The sequence below is a fragment of the Xenopus laevis genome, chromosome 8S, assembly GCF_017654675.1.
Source record: "Xenopus laevis strain J_2021 chromosome 8S, Xenopus_laevis_v10.1, whole genome shotgun sequence".
Taxonomy (NCBI): domain Eukaryota; kingdom Metazoa; phylum Chordata; class Amphibia; order Anura; family Pipidae; genus Xenopus; species Xenopus laevis.
Window position 1 is genome coordinate 37,217,240 of NC_054386.1, and position 21,269 is coordinate 37,238,508.

General features: G+C 42.7%; 1 protein-coding gene across 2 annotated transcripts in view; it reads left to right on the forward strand.

Moving 5' to 3' along the window:
• Positions 1-19,949, forward strand: part of LOC108699995 (constitutive coactivator of PPAR-gamma-like protein 2) — a 43,993-nt gene extending 24,044 nt beyond the window's left edge. The window contains exons 7-16 of one of the 2 annotated variants that reach the window (XM_018232803.2): positions 1,335-1,612; positions 3,871-4,150; positions 4,257-4,428; positions 5,180-5,429; positions 5,517-5,631; positions 6,002-6,211; positions 12,365-12,566; positions 12,705-12,846; positions 13,300-13,357; positions 13,993-19,949. In XM_018232803.2, the coding sequence (XP_018088292.1) occupies positions 1,335-1,612; positions 3,871-4,150; positions 4,257-4,428; positions 5,180-5,429; positions 5,517-5,631; positions 6,002-6,211; positions 12,365-12,566; positions 12,705-12,846; positions 13,300-13,357; positions 13,993-14,217 (1,932 nt within the window). In that variant the 3' untranslated portion in view covers positions 14,218-19,949. The remainder of the gene's footprint in view (positions 1-1,334; positions 1,613-3,870; positions 4,151-4,256; positions 4,429-5,179; positions 5,430-5,516; positions 5,632-6,001; positions 6,212-12,364; positions 12,567-12,704; positions 12,847-13,299; positions 13,358-13,992) is intronic. The other variant, XM_018232804.2, reaches the window with a different exon arrangement.
• Positions 19,950-21,269: the final 1,320 nt, after the last annotated feature.

Genomic DNA, 21,269 nt, shown 5'->3' on the forward strand with positions numbered 1-21,269 from the left:
CAGGCCTGCACCACAGCTTTCATTGGTACTGTAATGTTGCGTGAATGAGTAATGCCTCTATATAACAAGTTTTTAAGTCCTTCATATGATCCTATCACCCGTGCCTCCAAAGTAGTAGATGGGTTTTCCCTTGTCGGAGAGGCCCACCACCATGCAGTCGTTAACCTAGCTGCTAGATAATAGAAAAACATGTTGGGTGCTGCCAGTCCTCCTTTGTCTGTGGGGAGTTGCAGTTTTGTTGCCTTTACCCTGGGTTGGGTAGCCCCCCAATATAGATATATTCAGATATATTTAAATACAGCATTATAGTCTAAATTATCTTAAAAGTTTTATCAAAATACAGTACTGTCTATTTCTAATTAGCAGTCAAAACATTAAAAACATTCAGTTATTACAACTGGAAAATCATTTATTTTTTTGTCATGTACATATACATTTTTGCTTTAAAGAAATTCTCTTACATATATTGGTGGCCAGTGACAGTGGCAGGCAATAGTAAAAGCAGGGAGACCAGCACTTTGCAGTTACTGAGGCAGTCACAGACTGCAATCAGCAGAATGCACGCTGAAACATTAGCTGGGTGGGCCAAGAGCAGCACAGGAGAGAAGGACCCAAGCATTATGATGTCATCATAAGCACCACCCACATCTGAATGCCCAGGCCTTCTCTCAATGGATGTGGTTCCCCAGCAGCAAGGAGCCAGTGCCCGCATCCCCAGCTCTAGTAAGAGCTTACTTGTGCACCAAAAGTCCTGCAAACAGGAGGGGCAGGAGCAGTTTTTGCCTGAATTTACACTAATTTCGTCTGCAAGGTATAGAAGAAACCACGTTTTCTTCTGTTTTATTTTACTAGCAACAGTTTAGTGGAAAGTCCAAATCTATGGTATATGTCCCCTTTAAAATATTTGAGAATAGGAATATAGAACCAGTGGGCCAAATTAAAGTTCAGAAGACATTTTTAATTGCTGCTTTAAGGCAGGTTTTCTCCAGGTCTGTTTGGGGGACACAGGGGCAGTGGGGTATAGCTGGTACCACTAGGAGGCAGGACACAACAATAAAAGAAGAACTGGCTCCTCCTCCAATGACTATATCCCAAGCAGACGGAGTTTAGCTCAGTTTTCTTGCGTCTTCAGGAGGATAGGACGTATGTTTATTATGTTCATGATTTTTTATTACTGGTCAGCTAAACTAACATCAGGGGATAAAAAAAAAAGCTAATTGACTTGCTGGTAGCTGTTTTGTGTGGAAATGTGCGCATGCACCGCACATTTTCTATCTGTTACATATCATCATGATTTTACAGCAATACCTAATAAAACATAATTCCTCCATTAGTTTGGACACCAAATGCCTCCCAAGATGCAGTACCCACACCACTTTACTCCAGGCCCAAACTCAGGATTCGTGTTTCCTCCTCACCAATTTGGTGACCTGCAGCACTTTCATGATGAAACATTGCTGAAGACAGGGCCGTTCTCTGGGTGGTCTCTGCCATATGATTCAGCTGCCTCTAAGTTTCCTAATCACCTAACTCTGAAGCCTTCTCCTTCTTCTGGTCATGAGTCGTCGCCATCCTCTTCATCAGATGAAGATCAGAATGGTGCTACATCCAAGTAAGACTTACTAATGCTCATTTATATTCACTGGACAGTTCCCCATTGCAACCAATCACTGATTAGCATTTCCACCCTCCCAAGGGGAACGTGGAAAGGATTGTGCTGATTTCCTCACAGCTTTTGGCTTTTAAAAAAATGCCTTTGAAAGGTGAAATATGTTTCTTGCACAACGCAGTTCTTCGTTAAATTTTTGTTGACTTACCATGACAGTTGAACATTGCTTGATAGAAAAGAAGGACATTTTCCCCCCCGCGTGCGCAAGCATAGAATAACTAAATTTAATTCCCCAACTGCAATGGTTTGGGAAATGTTAAATTGCAGTGTTGCAGCTGCATCTTAACTTGCTTTTTCCAGTTGTCCCTCTGTCAGATTTAGGTTTGTACCTGTGCAGTTTCATAAAATCTTAGTGCACATGCATGAATCTCAATCTGGTAGGAAACAGGGTAAGCAAGATGCCTCTGAAGCAAGTGATTCCAACTTCCCCAGCCCATATAATGATGTTGAATAATGTAATGAGTTATAATCCATTGCTTGGGTATGGTCTTGGCCCATGGCTAATTGTAAATTGTGTTGTATAAGCAATAATGCAATAATCCATGATAATTGTCTGCCGCCTCAGATCTTAATATGGTCCTGAAACCCATCTTATATTTATAGTGAGGAGGGCAGCATTATATATCTATATAATTGGAAAAAAAATATCCTGAGAGCAATGGTGATGAAGCACATTCAGGCATCTTTCACTCATGCACCCTATGCAAATGGTATTACAAGAAAATTCTCTAATCTAGGGGTTTGGGTGTAAATCATGTTCATTTATTCTGTAACTGCTGTTAACGCTGTTCACAATGGAGACAATGGGAGACCAGGTGTAAGGTCTTATTCAAATGAATACTAAATGCAGGCTCTGCCATAAAAGCAGTCTTATATTTTGCTTAGTAGCTTTTCTTTTCTTTACCGTTATTGTATCCTTTTTTTCCGATAGTCTCTATAGATATCAATTTTATGGTTAAAACTAAATATGTTCTTCAAAACAGAACCCCTTGATAAATGGTAGATATTGTAAGGAATGAATTAAAAATCTAGGTATTTGAGCTACGCGGAGAACCCAACTGACTTTTAAAACACATTAGCAAACTTTGAAATGTTAGACACACCTTCATAGGCAGTTCATCCAGTTAGTTGATTGTAAGACATTAAGGTATTTCTCTGGTATCTCAGAGGACACATGAGACCTATGGGGGGGAGCTCCATCCTTTATGAAGAACATGGTACAGACTGCCTTTGTTTAAAGGGGTGGTTCACCTTTAAGGTAACTTTTATTATGTTATAGAACGATCAATTCTAAGCAACTTTTCAATTGGTTTTCATTATTTATTTTTTATAGTTATTTGTCTTTTTCTTCTGATTCTTTGCAGCTTTCAAATGGGTGTCACTGTCCCCTTTTTGTAAAAACAAATGCTCTAAAGCTACGAATGTATTTTTATTGCTGGATCCTTCTATTCAGACTATCTCCTATTAATATTCCAGTCTCTTATTCAAATCAATGCATGGTTGCTAGGGTCATTTGGACCCTAGTTACCAGATTACTTAAAATCTAAATTGAAGAGCTACTGAATAAAAAGCTAAATAACTCAAACACCTTCAATAATAAAAAATGAAAACAAATTGCAAAATTATCTCAGAATATCACTCTCTACATCCGGTCTTGCTTCCTCCCGCCCAACATAACTGGACAGCTTTGGTATGTCCCCATTGTTCCTGTGTCCCACAGACACCTGCAAAAAAAAAAGGGGATTTTGTGAAACTCACTGTTACATTTTTTCTCTTCAGCGGTCTGTGTCCTGTCCACGGGAGGTTGGACCCATAGGTCTCCAGGAGAAGGAGCCCTCGGTCAGGGAATAGTGTTTAGGGCAATGGGGGTTCCTGGGCCTTCGGCTACAGCTGAGTAGAAGTAGTAACTGTAGAGCGGACTTGGTCGAACAAATTCTACCGAATGCAGAGGCCTTCTTTGGCTGCAAGGTGCTACATGCTTTTGTAACTGCAATTCTATCCTGCACTCCCTGGTATTGTTGGTGCTGCTTTAAGTCCTCTTAGGTTTCCTGTGTCCCCCTAAAGGCACCAGAAAAATAAACAGTTCATCCAGGTGATTGTGTGTAAGAAATGATGGTAATTTCTCTGTGATTCAGTGAGTTTTAGATTCTTTGCATATAATCCTAATGCTACTTTGTCAGTAATAGTCTTGTATTTCTCAGTCATGTTACAGAGTCCCGCCAGCATAAGACTAACTGGGAGGAATCCACTGGGGAGAAGAATTCTCAGTCCTGGGGTCAGCAGTCAGGGTCTGGAGATTCTAATGCTAACCTTGGACACAATGAAAATCAGATACCTTCCCTGCTTTCCATGGCAACTCGGAACCACATGGATATCACTACACCACCCCTGCCACTTGTAGCTCCTGAGGTCTTGAGAGTGGCAGAACACCGGCATCGTCGTGGTCTTATGTACCCCTACATATATCATGTTCTCACCAAGGTTTGTGACACAAAGTGTACAATGAACTCTGCACAATGCAAAGCAATATGTGCTCTGCCCTTTCCACAAAACTATTCATATTTCATTATTTGCATTATTTTCCCAGGGTGAGATTAAACTGCCTGTCTGCATAGAAGATGAATGCAATACTGATCTCCCACCGGCTACCATCCTCTTTCGCACAGCTCGTCAGTATGTCTACGGAGTCCTCTTTAGCTGGGCTGAGACCCAGCGGAGGCTGGAACGGATGGCTATACGCAGGCGTCTGCCTGTCGATGGTGAGCGCTACAGCTCCTTCTTTTTAGATAAGTGGGTTTGTTCATTGACTTAGGATATGAAAATTGCAACTTAAACTGAATGGGGGGGGGGTTACAGTGCAGTGTTTGTTATTTATTCTGTTTTGGAAGAAACTCTTACATTTCTTGTATCCTAGGAGAGACTGATTTCATCATCTCTGAAATACAATGTAGAGTTTAACAAATGTTAAAAGTATAAAATGCACACACAAAAGAGCATATGGTTAGATACACAAACACATGAAACATGATGAGATCACTGCTTTAATACAAATGAACCCCAACATTTTTAAGTTGTTAAAGAGTTCAGCCATGTCCTGGGTTGTTCTTTTCTGTTTTCTTACATCGAATACATCCTTAGTTTTGCTAAACTGCCTTATGTGGCCTAATCTCCTAAGGATATTTTAGGCTCCTTGTCCTGCTAAACCTATGCATGGAAGTGTTCTGGTTGCACTGTGGCTGGAACACCAGACTTTTCTGCTTTAATGTTAATCTGAAATATGGACTGATCACTAGGACTAGAACAATGTTTTACTGTGCAAGTAACCCCCTTAATACAATTATTTGACTTGTAGCCTAGTGTGTAAGTGTTCTATATCCCAGATGAACTGCCTTCATACATACTGTATATTGTAAACTCAGTAATAATACAGAATTATTCACTTACATTAAGGTGATCAGATTAATACGCCTTGTAACTTTCTTTGTGTCTGTCCCTCCCCCAACCTCTCAGTCCCCCCAGTGATTATCAAGGAGTGGTCAGCCTACAAGGGAAAGTCTCCCCAGACTCCAGAGCTGGTATCTGCTATGACCTTTAGAGAGTGGACATGTCCCAATCTAAAGAAGCTATGGCTGGGCAAAGCTGTAGAGGATAAGAACCGCAGGATGAGAGCGTTTCTGGCCTGCATGAAGTCAGATACTCCCAGCATGCTAAACCCAGCCAATGTGCCAACGCACCTGCTGCTGATGTGCTGTGTGTTACGGTAAGGGGGAAAATGGATCTGGTTTGTGAGTTACAGGTTTTACTCTGTATGTATGGATGAATACAATGCAGTGTTTCCTGTTTGCAGATATATGATGCAGTGGCCAGGAGGAAGGATATTGCTGAGGCACGAGCTTGATGCTTTCTTGGCACAGGCTGTATCTGCACAGTTGTATGAACCAGACCAGCTGCAGGAGCTCAAGGTACTAGATATGATTGCAGCAGAATTTCTATTTGTTTTTACTGGAAAACTAATTTGATGCAGAAAAACTTAATGGGCTCAAATTCAGTAATTCCAGTTACAGTACAATTTTAGATGGGGATCCGTTGCCTTAATGTGCAGCAGGCAGGGAAGCATTCCATTCTTCTCACAGGAACTGTATCTGATTGCTGTTGGACACTAGTGCAGGTGCTACAATGATGCTGCTACCCAGCCACAGTCTAATAGTCACGGGGTAGGCCACCTGTAGCCTGTTGCCTGTACAGAATTGAAAAGTTGGATTATCAAAAGCAAAGTTGGCACAATTTTGAATGAACTAGGAGTCCATTGATGTGCTTTTGCTTTCTTTACAGATAGAGAAATTAGACGCACGTGGGGTGCAGCTGGCAGCTCTCTTTATGAGTGGAGTAGACACTGCACTCTTTGCCAATGATGCCTGCGGACAGCCGGTGCCATGGGAGCATTGCTGCCCTTGGATTTACTTTGACGGGAAGCTTTTCCAAAGCAAGCTAATACGAGGAGGCCGGGAGAAAGTTCCTCTAATTGAATTATGTGATGGCCAGGTATGTCAAAGTTTCAGTAGGTAAATTGCTTGAATTAATATGATGATGGAATATCCTTAAATATATATTATATCATTTTTTTATTTATTTTAAGTTTTCCTGCATTTTATATGTGTGGTGCCACCAACTTATAATGAATTTCAATGGGTGCATTTCCCTGATTTTAAGTATGTTTTTGTGGATTTTACATCAAAATGTTGTCATGATGTACCGAAAAGCTTTTCTCTAAGTCAGCTTGGGGGCCACAGGGACAGTGGGGTATAGCTGGTACCACTAGGAGACAGGACAATAAAGAGAAAAATGTCTCCTCCTCCACTGGCTATACCCCCATCAGGTTGAGCTTAGCTCAGTTTAAGTTGTGTCCTTTGAGTTGAGGAGAAGAAGAAGAGAAGATCTCTATTGGCATCCTCCATCGTGGGAACCTGTCTCTGGGATCTTAAGTGCTGTCCACAGACCAACCAGCCACAATGATATCTCCATTTCCCTTGGCAGGAGGAGAACGGGCTGGCCAGCAGACAAGAGGAGAGCAGTTACCCCTGCAGGGAAGAGTCTTCTCCTGGGGGGGCTCTCCCTGAACTTCACCCACCATCCCTCCTCTATTCCAACAGCTGACTTAGGTGGGGCTTGTGGAGCCCACTCAGTTCCTAGGACACTGGTTCCCTTGCAGGCGCACAGGCCTCTGAGACCGGGTAGGCAAACGCTGTGCATAGCATGGGAGGAAGGCAGCAGTCTTAGTCTGCAGTCGCCGATGCGATCTGAGCCTACGGGTCCCCCGGTAGACACGACCTGCATGGTGGGAAGTCAATGGAGGAGCGTTGCCATTTTGATGGCGCCATTAACACCGCCTTGCGGACCAGCACACTCATGCGAACCCGAGTGCGCTTCCTCAGAATTGTGTTGCGCACTCCCTTACCAAGTTGAGCCTTGGCGGGATACTTGCGCATCAATCACCCCTGATTCTGACGGTCAGCACAACAGAGACATCGCTCCGCATCATACAGGGGCATATGGGAATAGTGTAGGCTACTCAGGACTCTGCAACTCCTCCTTTCCTGCCTTACTCTCTGCAGGTTAGTGACAGCCTATTAACCCAATAGGTGCCTACTCCACAGCACACAGATCTCTCTTCTGGGGCACTTATGCCCTTCGGCACCATGTCTGAAGGGCTCAGTGACAGTCTCTTCTCCAGGGGAGCACCTTCAGCTACAATAAAATTCCTGACCTGTGCCAAATGCCGCAAACGTCTGCCTGCATGGCAAACAGACCCTCTATATGCTAAGTGCAAACCACATGAACATGGTACAAAACCTCCCCAACCTACTCTACCCCAAGTCAACCAGGCCACTCAGGGGGAGCCAGTCCCAATAGGGACGCTCCACCACCGAGAGAGCACTCAACCCCAGAGCGGGCATCACAACTAGCCACAGGGATAACGAAGTTGGCACAGTCATTGGACAAACTTCTTAACCGCCGGGACAATCAAGGACAAAAGGTGAGGCCCTCAAAACGCAGGGCTCCCTCCCCATCTGAATAGGAGGGGGATACATCCCCACACCAACCTTTCCCACCCCCCAGACTCGGGGGAAGAGTGTGATCACTCTGAGGGCGAGCTATATTCCAATTCAGATCATGAAGAGGAGGAGCCACCCAGACTCTCTTCACGGACAGTGGATTCACTGATTTCTTCAGTACTAGAGACCCTTCACCTTCAAGAACTGGAAGCCTCTTCTGATTCCTCCAAGATTCTCTTTAAACGTCACAGCAAGACGTCACCAGTTTTTCCTTCTCACTCACAGCTTGATCAGATCATCCAGCAACAGTGGGACAAACCGGAGAGACGGTTCCAAACCAACCATCGTTGAGCTTTAAGAAAAATGGTTGTCTCCTCCCTAAGTAGATGCACCTGTATGCCGCCTCTCCAAGCACACAGCTTACATGTGCGAGGCCTCGCTGGATGCAACATAAATAATCAGCAAATCATCGGCACACGCAGTGGCGGTCCGCAGGTCCTTCTGGGTGAAATTATGGTCAGCAGTGTGTCTCACACTTATTTAAGGCTCCTGGATTCACAAAGTGGTTACTTGAGGTTATCACCTAGAGTTCTCGCTTCCCCCACATCGTTTCTTCATGTCCAGGCTCCCTCAGGAGCCAAGCAGGCGCAGAGCATTCCAAAGCGTCATTTCCAGCCTTCTCCTCACAGAGGTAAACACCTCGGTACCTCTCGCAGATCGTTACAAGGGATACTACTCAAATCTCTTCCTAGTACCCAAAAAGGACAGGTCAGTCTACCCCATACTGGATCTCAAGAAGCTGAACAACTTCAGTCGCCCACGAAAATTCAAAATGGAGTCCCTCCAATCGGTCAACTCAGCGATGTCCCCAGGGCAATTCCTGATTTCCCTGAACATAAAGGATGTGTACCTACACATACCCATTTTCCCTCTGCATCAGAAATACTTGAGATTTGCTTTCCAGAATCGCTACTATCAATTGACAAGCCTTCCCTTCGGCCTAACATCTGCCCGCCATGTCTTTGCCAAGATCATGGCTGCAGCCACAGAGAGATTCGCAATGCAGGAATCTTCATCACACGTACCTGGACCTGGCACCTTCCTTCCCGGAGGCTCAATGGTCGCTTAATGTGACCATGGACAAACGACAGGAACTCGGCTGTTTCCTGAACCTGAACAAGTCTTCCTTGAACACCCAGCCAATCCATAATATTCCTTGGTATGCATTTCAACACACAGACACAGAGGATCTCCCTCCCTCTGGAGAAGGTGTTTCACCTTCAGGCACTGGTAAAATTGCTCCTTCAGAAACCACTCCACACAGTTAAGTTCTGCGTGAAAGTACTGGGGGTCATGGTTTCCATCATAGAAGCAGTGCCATTCACCCAATACCACCTCCAGGAGCTTCAGTGGAACCTATTTGCCACCTGCAAACGGAAATCCCTACTCCCAAGAGATTTGTCTGTCTCACTGAACAGGAGCAACCCTCTTCTGGTGGTTGCAGACCACCCACCTTACCAGGGGAAAACGCCTATGGGAACCCTGACAATCTGAGCAATCTGTCTAGGCCTGCTTCATTTGCAGCAAGATTTGACGGGTCAGGCTGTGAAGATACAGTTGGATAAGTCCACAGCCGTGTCTTACATCAACCACCAAGGGGGCACAAAAAAAGTAGAAGGGCGCTAAATGAAATAAATACTGTTTCTATTTTTGCAGAAGATACTAAATTGTGCAGAGCTATAGGTTCCATGCAGGATGCTGTCACTTTGCAGAGTGATTTGTCTAAGATGGAAAACTGGGCAGCAAACTGGAAAATGAGGATCAAAGTTGATAAATGCAAGTTATACACTAAATGGCAGTGTGTTGGGCGTTTCCTTAAATGAGAAGGATCTAGGGTTTTTTGTAGATAACAAGTTGTCTAATTCTGGGCAGTGTCAGTGAGGTGTGAAAGACTTAAATTATGAGGGTAGACTGTCAAGGTTGGGGTTGTTTTCTCTGGAAAAAAGGCGCTTGCGAAGGGACATGATTACACTTTACAAGTACATTTGAGGACATTATAGACAAATAGCAGGGGACCTTTTTACCCATAAAGAGGATCACCGTACCAGAGGCCACCCCTTTAGACTAGTCACTAGAAGAAAAGAACTTTCATTTGAAACAACGTAGGGGGTTCTTCGCAGTCAGGAAAATGAGGTTGTGAAGGCTAATTCAGTTAATACCTTTAAGAATGGCTTGGATGATTTACACTTTACAAGTACATTTGAGGACATTATAGACAAATAGCAGGGGACCTTTTTACCCATAAAGAGGATCACTGTACCAGAGGCCACCCCTTTAGACTAGAAGAAAAGAACTTTCATTTGAAGCAATGTAGGGGGTTCTTCACAGTCAGGACAGTGAGGTTGTGCAATGCCGGGTGATGTTGTGATGGCTGATTCAGTTAATGCCTTTAAGAATGGCTTGGATGATTTTTTGGACAGACAGAATATCAAAGGCTATTGTGATACTTAACTCTATAGTTAGTATAGTTATGGGTATATATAATTTGTGTGAAAGGGTGTGTGTATGGATTCTGGGTTTTCATTTGGAGGGGTTGGACTTGATGGACTTTGTCTTTTTTCAACCAGATTTAACTATGTAACTATGTAAAACTGGGGTATTCCAGAGGTGGACAACTGAAAGTTGCCGGCCTTCCTTGCTCACTACAGGGACCCCCTGGCCATAGACGCAGACCACCCTCGTACTGATACCGCCGAGGTGGCCTCTGCAATCTTGTTTCACAGACCTTTTCGGTGGCAAAACCCTGGACCTTGCCTCCACTTCCAGACCTTCTAACTCAAGGGTCAATCTGCCACCCAACCTCAACCAGCCTCAACTTGATGGCGTGGCTCTTGAGACCCAAATTCTGACACAAAAAGAGATTCTCTAGGGCCGTGGCACACATTCATTTCGGCCATGGTTAATCACGGAGTCTGGTCCACCTAAAGCCAATGGTGCACCCGACACAAAGCACGATTCAAGTGCTATCCATACCCAATATTCTGGAATTCCTGCAAGAAGGTTTCTTCATGGGTTTGTCTCAAGGTTCCCTTTAGTAGCAAATATCAGCACTATCGGTACTCTTCCAGAAACGCCTGGTACTACTGCCTGATGTCAAGACATCCATGCAGGGGGTAGCCCACGTGGCTCCCCCTGTACAAGCACCAGTCCCTCTGGGACCTCCAGATGCCACAGTGCTGCGCGCACTGCAACGTCTGCCCTTTGAACCACTGTGTTCCGTGCATTTTCAATGGCTCACCTGGAAAACAGTTTTTCTTCTGGCAATGGCCTCAGCGAGGCGCGTTTCCCTAACTCGTTTTCCACCCGACTGAACCAAGAAATAATTGTTCCGACCCCTGCACCGGCCAACATAAAAGAGGTGGCATTGCACACCTTGGACCACGTTCTGGCTCTAAAGTTTTACCTGCACAGGGTTCACGACATTTGCAAGTCAGAATCACTACTGGTTCTTCGCTCAGGGCCACACCAGGGTGCTCTGGCTACCATCTCTCGCTGGATCAAACAAGCTATTCAGAGAGCCTATATTGCAAAGGGCAGACTTACTGCTCACTCCACCAGGGGTGTGAATATGTCCTGTGCGTTCTGAAACCAGGCATCAGCAGAACTGTACAAGGCAGCTACGTGGACCTCAGTTTACTCCTTTTCCAAATTTTACCATTGTGGCTTCTGACATTCACTTTGGCAGAAAGGTGCATCAAGCCGCCGTGGTTACTTCCACATAGGCCTCATTCTCCCATCCGGGGGGTTCTAGGGGACAGCTTTGGCATATCCCCACTGTCCCTGTGTGAGAAAGAGATTTAACTGTGTGTACACAAAATCTCCTTTTTTTTCCTCTATGAATGTTGTTTGTGATATAACGAGGTCTAAAATACTAACCAGATGTATATTTTACCATGGTTCTGCCTGTAAATGGTCTATTCTAATTAGTCTGCCCCTTATACAGTCCTGCACCAATCACTTATTGCTTTAGGTTGTATATGTGACTGACAGAGAGGCCTTGCACATACCCCCCCCCATAGTGTAACTAGGGATGCACCGAATTCGGGATTCGGCCTTTTTCAACAGGATTCAGCCGAACCGAATCGTAATTTGCATATGCAAATTAGGGAATGGGAGGGAAATCGCGTGACTTTTTGTCACAAAACAAGGAAGTAAAAAATGTGCATATGCAATTTAGGATTCAGATTCGGTTCTGTATTCGGCCGAATCTTTCACAAAGGATTCGGAGGCTCGGACAAATCCAAAATAGTGGATTCGGTGTAACATTTACGCTGCAATGCTTAACCCTTGTTATTAACACAGTAAATATTGTATCTCAAAATAAAACCGACTCCTGTGCTTATATCCTTTTAGTACTTGAAGAAAAAGTTACTTCAACACGTTTCCCTTATTTTACATTTTCCCTGGTTTTACATAATTTTTTCCTGGTCCACTGAAAAATGTAAAATGGGGGTTAACCAAATGAGAATAGAGAAAGAAAACCTGAAAACTGTTTCTTTAGAATTATTGAATAATAGGGAATTATTTTGTCGCTATTTTGCCAGAATATAATTTATGATTGTGTTTTTGTTGTTTAATCCAGGCAGAGCAGGCAGCCAAAGTGGAGAAGATGAGACAGAGTATCCTGGAGGGGATCAACTTAAACCGTCAGCCCCCTCCTCCTCTCTTGCCTCCTCCACATTTCATGCCCCCTATGATGCCACCATTTTACCCTGTACCACTATATCCACGAGCCATGGGTTCTCTGCCGCCTCCTCCACCAGGAAGGAACAGAGGATTTTCAGGTTTGTTTTTTTTGTGTTCTGACCTTCATTTGGGGGAGGAAAACACAGAAAAATTAAAAAAAAACAAAAAAAAAACTGCTCTCTTCATTAATGTGTAAACTGTAGTGGCTATTGTTTTGACATCTCATCTCCTTTTAGCAGCGGTACATCCTATCCCCCCACAAGGGGGAAAGCTGGAAATTGCGGGTATGGTTGTAGGCCAGTGGGCTGGCAGCAAACCTTCACGTGGGAGAGGAGCCTTTGGCATGCAAGTTGTCTCTGTTGGGGGTCCAGGAAAGGGGTAGGTGTTTTATTACATATGTTTTAAGTATTTTAATATTCAATACACTTTTGTGTATATAGACAGGCAGTATGTCCGTTAAGACTGCAGCATGAGGAATCGTTGAATTGGGTGAAGCTGTAATGCTGTTGGTTATTTATGCTTGTGGGAGGGAAGAAACTTGCAGAGCATTGTTACGTAAAAGGAAAGTGATAAGGGTTTTGTGACAAAAAGGGGAAGGTTATTTTACTGGTCGAGAATGCACACCTTCAATCCCCAAGGTCCTATTATGGATAAATTTCAAAGTGCAAAAAGGTGATAGAAGGTGGATTACGAGGCCAGTATATTACATTTTTTTAATAAATTGTACATTTTTAATATTCGCTTTTTGTAAAAGGAAAGTGAACACATGCAGTAAGCAGGATACTGTAAAAAGTCTCCATTAATGTCCTTTTAAAACATGTCTCTCTTTAGGCATGGGAGAGAACCTCCTGGCAAAGTTACAAAATCAAATAAAAAGTTGAACAAACCGGTAAGTGGTTTCACTATCTTTTCATAGCCTAGCAAAAGTAGGGATGTCATGTAAAATGAGCATAATCTTTTTTTATGGGTGTTATTAAGAAAAAATTCAAGACAATTGCAACTAGTACGTTATTTACAGGACTTTGCCATTTGTATGCAATGAGTTACTTAGGAATAGCCAAGTAACTTGGCTAAAGCTAAAGTAAACATCTACCCTTGGTAGTGAACACTTTCTTACTTTAAAGTACCCTGGCAAGTTGCCGGTGCTTGTTAGAGGTGTAAAATAAACCCTATGCTCCTGCCAACTGCCAGGTAACTTGCCCTACTGACAACGTGGATAGAAGTGGATCCTACCACTTTCTGTGTTACAACATATGATGAGAGCTAGTGGATGATCAGATCAGTAGGTTATGTTTAAGTGTAACAGTTGATGGACCCCTGTTTTATCATACAGAATGAGACAGAAGTATGGGTAATCTGGGTCCCAGCAGTAACTACCTGACTGATGGGCTTTGGCATGCACATGGCCCCCCAGATATGTTAAAGTTTAGACTAAGAGGAGTTAATAGGCTTGCAATGACATGAAAATTGCTGCCCATATGGTCAACTTTCACTACTGACTTTCACCTTTTATTACTACTCAAGGGCTCACCTGAAAGCCAAAGCCCCTCCCAAGTAAACGGGACTGGCGGAAGCACCAACACGGAGGAAGAATCCAATTCTCAAGACATAGCATGTGCCTTATCTAGAGAGTGCAGCGACCCATGCAGCAATGGCAGCTCCTCTCATTTCACAGGGATGAGCAACGAGGGAAATGACTCCTGCCATGATGAAAAGCTTGGTCCCGTGCCCCTTCAGAAGGAGGAGTGAGCAGCACAGAGACATAAAGGGCAAGGGTTCAAGGAGGAGGAGAGTGGTTGAAGGAGGTACAGAGAAAAAGATCTTGAGATGAATCTCGGATCATTTCTCCCAAACTCTAAATTTGTGAATTAATTTTCTTCTCTACATGTGGCCAACCCATCAATCTTGCACCAGAGTTACCTGTTTACTTACTCAGCAGGCAGTTTGAATGACCTGTTGCTGCTGGAAAGGTTAATGTAGGATTGCTGCTTGTATGATACAAGCTGCTCTTTATTGTATCACACCTCTAGAGACTGAGATACAAGTAGGCTTCTACTTTCCCTGATTTGAGGATCCATAAGTTACTGTTTAACAGAGGGCTGTGATGGGACCCAATGGTGCTCAGCTACTACTGCCCTGGTCCTTGAAGTGAAAGAGAAATCTAGCTGAGTTCTGCACCTTAACCCTAAAATTGTATATCTTCCTCAGCTAGAATGGTCAGAACAGAACTTCATATGTTGTATGATGAGCAAGGCCTTGCCTGAAACGTGGCTCTACACACATGTGTAGCTATGCACCGGCACTTAGTATTAACTATACCAAAAAAAGTTTGGGGTAAGCCTAAAGGATGGCACTGATGCCTCCCTTCCACTCTCTGCTACTCCTGCCTCAGAGAAGTTTTTGCGCCCTTGCCCGATCACAAGAACCTGTAGATATTGTGGAACTTTTTTTCTGAATTTTATTAATATTATTTTTATATGTATATATATATATATATATATAAATATATATATATATAAATATGGCCTTTGTACAAAGAGGAATTTCAGGAACGAGACTCTCACGGGCAGATTTTTCCTGCCTTCAGCTGAAATGAAGCCTGTATTATGTAGGGTCATGCCATCGACGATGCAAGTTGGCTGGTGGCGAAACCTTCTGCCTGTCAGGGTTAAAGGTCACGTAAGTGTTAAAGCTGCTCCTATCTTTGAATAGTAGATATTCTGCCCTGTAACTTAATAAATGGCATTAACCTCAAGACAGTGCCATTCTCTTGTCCCTGTAATGGGGGCAAAAAAACTGTTAATCTGCAAGTGTTAAGGAGATGGGGCACTTCACTTATTTGGAAACTTTGACTCTTTCCTTGCTAGAAGGTCAAGCAATGCTCTGTTCACCCTTCTAGCAGCCAATAGGTTAAAGGGACAGTATACCTACTCTTTTTAAATAGGCTTGTGCTGAACATAAATTTATTTTTTTTAAGTGAAATCTGTTTTGAGTTGTAACTGCTTATCGTATCTACTTTTTATGCTAAGCAGTACATAGACAGAGAATAACCAGACTCAGTGAGCCATAACCCTTACTATGTTTTTCCACAGGCTGAGAATTTGCCCTGTGTGGCATTAGCCTCAAATCTATGACCAGGCCATGGATACACCCTCTGTATAATGAGCTGCTCCTTATCTCAAGGGAGGAGTTTGTTTATACAGAGATGATTGAAACAAATTGCAAAACACATCCATTAGTGCTTATAAATGGTCTATAAACCACCATTTTGTTTAAAAATTTGGCAGAATACTTTGTCTACACAAGTCCTATTTAAATGTATAGCTGTATACTTTCCTCTTCAACCTTTCTTTGGTAGAAGGGAAAGCAAAACCTAGTTTAGCATCCAACTGAGCACAACCCCGGTGGTGCGATGAAGCTGTAATGTGAATGAATGTATGTGTGTAATGTGTCGGCTGCCGGGACACAACGGCAGATCAAAATATGCTGAGTATGTACCCAGAGCTTGTCTGATGAGACATTTTGTGAATATGCATGTGCACAGGCTTTATGTACAGAGAAAGGAAGAGAGAGAGATCTATTTATGTAACATATAAATATATATTTAGATAACGCCACATTTTGCATCCTAAGCAGGACCAGTATTCCTTGGGAACGCTGCTGCTGCTGGGGGGAAGTTTTGTGGTGATTTCTGTCCCATTAACTTCGGACGTGTAACTCTTTAACAGTGGAGGGCAACTGTAGCTCTCATGTCCAGCGCTGTGTTTGGAAACCTTGCGCATCTCTCAAAGGATTGGTGTAAGAACAGACTGCAGTAGCGGTTTCCCTGCTTGAGCACGTTTTGATATCCGTGTAATGTGACACAGCTACCTGATTTCACTCTGGTGACCAAGAAGTACTTCCTACCCCAAGCTTAAGAGCATTCCACTGCTGCATGTTTCAAGCCACGTAGAATTCCGACTTTCCTCCAATCCTGCACCTGTAGGTTAAATAACCCAGGGATTGAGTTGGGTGTATTTCACATGTATGGCTTCCATATTCACCGCTTGCATAGTGTTTCCTCCCTAGATTATTCTCAGTCATTAGTGATAATACATTTTAGCCCATGGGTAATTCACTTACGGCTGTTGCAGCGCGTCAGACTGCGATATCTATGTTCCAGTGATGCCCTCAAAGTGTATGAAGAAGAGCAGAGAAGACTGAAAGGTTGCCTGTGGCTGATTTAAGTGCTAATAAAGCATTGGAAGAAAGTCACCGTTGTTTTATGCTAAGCAGGAGGCCTGCAGAATTTTTGGCAAAGGACCAGCAGCCCCTGTCTTACCACCTTTAGAGGCTTTACGGCTTAGGAATGTCCTCAGTTTACTGTTAAACACTTAGTTGGAATGACTGGGATAAGCAACAGCACATATGGCTTAACAGTGGATGTTATATTGAATACACTAGCCAAACTAGCTCTTGTTTCATATAGTGATACCTAATGCTAGCTCCCTATTCTGGGGTTCACTGCTGATGGTAGAAATAGCCTCTCCATGTGCTTTTACCCTAAATGCCTCATTTAGGTCTCCAGCTGCCCTTTTGACCATGTGTGATCCCAGACACTTCTGGGAAAGGCTTCTTTCTGTTGTTTTGGGCTGGGCTTTTGTGTTCTTTTTGCACTCGCTGCTTCTTTGCACCTCTTGTAGGTAATGTCTCAAGTTTTTTTGGAAGGATTTCTACTCCTTTTTTGTTTTTCCATTAGTTTTTGTAGAAGTGGCAGGTGCCGCTTCCTCCCCACTGTACTCAGAGAAGGGAGTACTTACCCATGGCAAGGCAAGGATGCTGATAATAACAAACTCATAATAACAAAGTAAAACTCACAGCCTGCTAGGGGACGTTGAATATTTTGGAGAGCACAAGTTCCGTCTTCTTGAACCTCAGTGGAACACGTACCTTGTCAGTCCAACGCAAATAATGGTTTCTAACACAAATGGTTTGGATACAATGCCACCAGTTTCTGCTTCTATTCACTGTTGTTATAATACCTTTTTATTTTATATATATATATATATATATATACATATGTATATTTTTTGTTGTTGTTGTTGAGATGTTCCCATCCCGGTAACTCTAGCAACTCTGTGTCCTCAGCAGAGTGCAGCAGTTGTGTCCAGCGAGAGGCTGGAGCTGTTGCCAGTGTTTTAGCTCTGAATACAATGTATGTTGATTCCAATGTAACAGAACAAAGGAAGGTCTCCTATGTGACCGCTCTGTCAGTCATTAGAGATACTTTTCCAGTGACTTTGGACATCAGTGTTGTTGGCACCTTTGGTAGAAACATACCAAGCTCTTTTCTACTGATGTTGGCATCAAGCGATGCCCCAATTTGCTGGCACTTCTTCCTTTAGGCATCGTTCTCAGACAACTCCTGGGGACCTAGAACTTGGGAATTCTGACAATTTTTTCCTCTGCTTAACTTCATATCTCGGTTCCGCAGTGGAATGGACTTGAGTTCTACCCAGTTGGAGAATTCTTATTCTTGTTCTTATTTTGTTTTGTTTTCCACCATGGTTAGTCACTGTGGCTAAAGCGCTAGTACTACGGCTACTGGCCCTACAAATGAAAGGGGGAACCCGTCTTGATCTTGCATGGGGCGTCACATGCGCCCCCTGCTCAATTTATCGGCATGTGATATCCTTTATTTTTAAGCCTTTACTGGCTTAATACGTTTTTTTTTTCTTTAACGACGTTTCACAATTAAGACTAATTTTGATCGTACCGAAACATCCATTTTTTAATTATTAACCATTTATTACCGTCTTGATTTTTAAATATATAGTAATATTTAAAAAAAAAAAAAAGAAAAACAAAGAAAAATACACCTTTTTTGTATGTTTGAACCTCACATTTATCGTACACATTTATTTAGCTGGTATGGGGGGGGGGGTTTACAACAGTCTTTCCTTGATGTTCAATCACAAGGGGTTTATTTGCTAATTATTGTTGTACCACGTAATTGTTTAGATCTCCACTTCAGTGCTGTCCCTGAAAGCGAGCATGCCGACGCCAGTTTGTGCACAGAATTTGGGGGGCACACAAACGTATCTGGGGGAGGGAACATCTGCTCGGCAGGTTTAGCATCAGAGATCCCCTGAATGTGAAGTGATGGTTTAATATAACTGAAAAAACCCGTTATGTAGAAGGAGAATAGTAGCTTTATTTCTGTTAGCATTGATACCCGGCTAGGTTTTTACATGGGGTGGGGTTCCATTTTTTTAATATAACACTGTTCTTTATTATAGTCACTTAAATATGTATCTGTGTTCCTAAGCGCATCCATGAGTGTAACACAGCAGTGCATCACCTGCACCCGGTTTAATTATGGGGCCCATAAAGCAGTAGCACCATACATTTTTCTGTTGTACAAAGTTGCACGTAACCATTTATTATTTGGCCAGTTGGCTGAAGAGCTTAAGCTTTAAACTGGTCTGGGTGCCCAAAGGCTTCAGAGTTTAGGGTGGGATAGCGTCTGGTGCTTGCGGTAACGGAATATGACATCATCCAGTGACATCAGCATTTTACCAATGCGCTTGCGTCCCTTGCTTACAGACACTGCTTAGATCTGGGGTTTTTCCCAACATAGGGTTTTTAATTTACGTATAAATATCATTTCAGGATGCCTCGTAGCCCTGGAGTTCGATCTTAACACTGCTGAGTTATTTGTGTCTTTTAAAGGGGTTTTAGATGTGCTAAATATAAAAAAAGCAACTAACACACACACTTTTTTTTTCCTGTTCAGATTTGAACATAAGAAAAATAGAAGAAAAAACTTAAAAAAAATAAAAAAAATGATCTCCTTGCACCCAAGTCTGTAGGGTTTATATCTGACCCATCTGTATCTGCTACACATGTACTTTGTGATACACTTCTTCTTTCCTGGTTTAGTGGTAACTAATCGCTTTAATGCGTCTCAAGAAACGAGCCTTCGGAAGGAACCATCGCCGCCTTTCGAGGTATAAATATATATATCGTACCCCCGCTCCCTAATTTCATATAAATTTCTGCTTTCAATTTCTTTATTAAAATTTTTTTTTAGCTAGGTATAAAACCTTTCACTGCGATGATGATGATGATGATCTTTGTTAGTACTTCCTGTTTAACGGATACTGTCTGTGTAATTTACAAATGAAAAAAAAAACTTTTTTTTTGCTTCTGGATTCTATTTACTTCCCTGTTAATAAGTCCCCTTTATGCTAGTCACCTGTTTAGTGGATGGGTAATGTGTAACTATTTCCCACTTCTTTCCAGATCTTCCCTGTTAATCCCTACTCCCAGCATCTCCATAGTTTATCAATGTAAGTTAGAACGGTTAAACTCTGGGAATGTCTGTTGTTGCTGAGAAGGTGACCTTACGATGCAGAATGTCTAGGAATGTTTTATGGAGGAGCTTGGTTTCCAGTTAGAGAGACTTACAGTGCTTAATAAAGTCTATTCTTTTAGTAAAACAATGTCCTTTTGTCTTTTATTTCCACCCCACACACACATACAGTTGGACGATATGATTTGTTTTGTCTTTTTTTAGATATTATTTATTAAGCAACAGCAACAAGAGTATGAACAATAAGCATCAATGCAAGGATAAGTAAGGTAAGTAGTGCAATATTTAATAGAATCCTCGAGACCCAGGGTTTTTCCGAATAACGGATCTTTCCATAATTTGGATCTTCATACCTTAAGGGGGTTAATTATCAATATCCAAAAAGATCTAATTTTCTGAAATATAATCCAACCAAATCCGCATGGGTTAATTTCCTCTTATTTGTCAATACATTTTCCCAAAAAAATTCAGTGCGGGATTTTTAGATGGGTGCTGATTTGAACTTGTTTTCCCTTTCAAGGCCCTGAATGCTGCTTATTTTTCTCAGACAGGACATGCAGGGCATTGACGGAAATGAGTCTTGGCCAGAGGAGAGCGATTAGCGATGCAGGGGCTTATTTATAAACATGGGCACCAATAACAATCAGCAATTTGTAACCAGCATAACTTCTACCTGGAAACCTTATCTGGTACCTGTGTATTTCCTTATGTAATTTTTTGTTTTGTTCAATGACTTCTAAGAATGGTGGCCAGAGGGGCTGCTATAAGGTGCCATAGAAAGTCAGTATTTAGTGGGCTGTTTGGGCCTCTCTGCACCTGAAATGCCAGGGCCTATTTTGACTCTCAGTCCAGACTTGGTCTCCACCTGTACAAATCAGTCCTATTCAAGCCTGTCCTTCTATGCCCCCAATGAGCCACATTAGATGCCCCTACATGGTGATTTTGAACACAATATTGGCACTGGGGGGTGTTACTTCTATCAATCTTCTCATGGGAAACCTTGCTGACACTCACCCACCCACCCCCTATCCTACGTGCTCTATGGCAGGTTTACTATCACAGCAACAGCAAGATAATGTCAGTGCAGTCTGTGGTATTCATAGATGAGAGAGGGGTACCCGACTGCAGCAAGTGGCCAGTGGTGGGGCAGAGGGTGCCCATATAGAAAATACTGACCTTAAAGGACAAGGAAAGGCAAAAAAATAAAATCCCATTTTTACTTTCTTTAATGAAAAAGAAACCTTCCTCCAATATACTTTAATTAAAAAATGTGTACTGTTTTTATAAGAAACCTGACTGTATGCAGTGAAATTCTCCCTTCATTTACTGCAGTGGATAGGAATTGTCAGACGGTCCCTAACTGCTGAGCAGGGAAACAATCATACTTATGAACGGCAGGGGGAGCCCCCGTCTTACTTCCAGCCATGCAGAATTCAAGCAGCTTTGT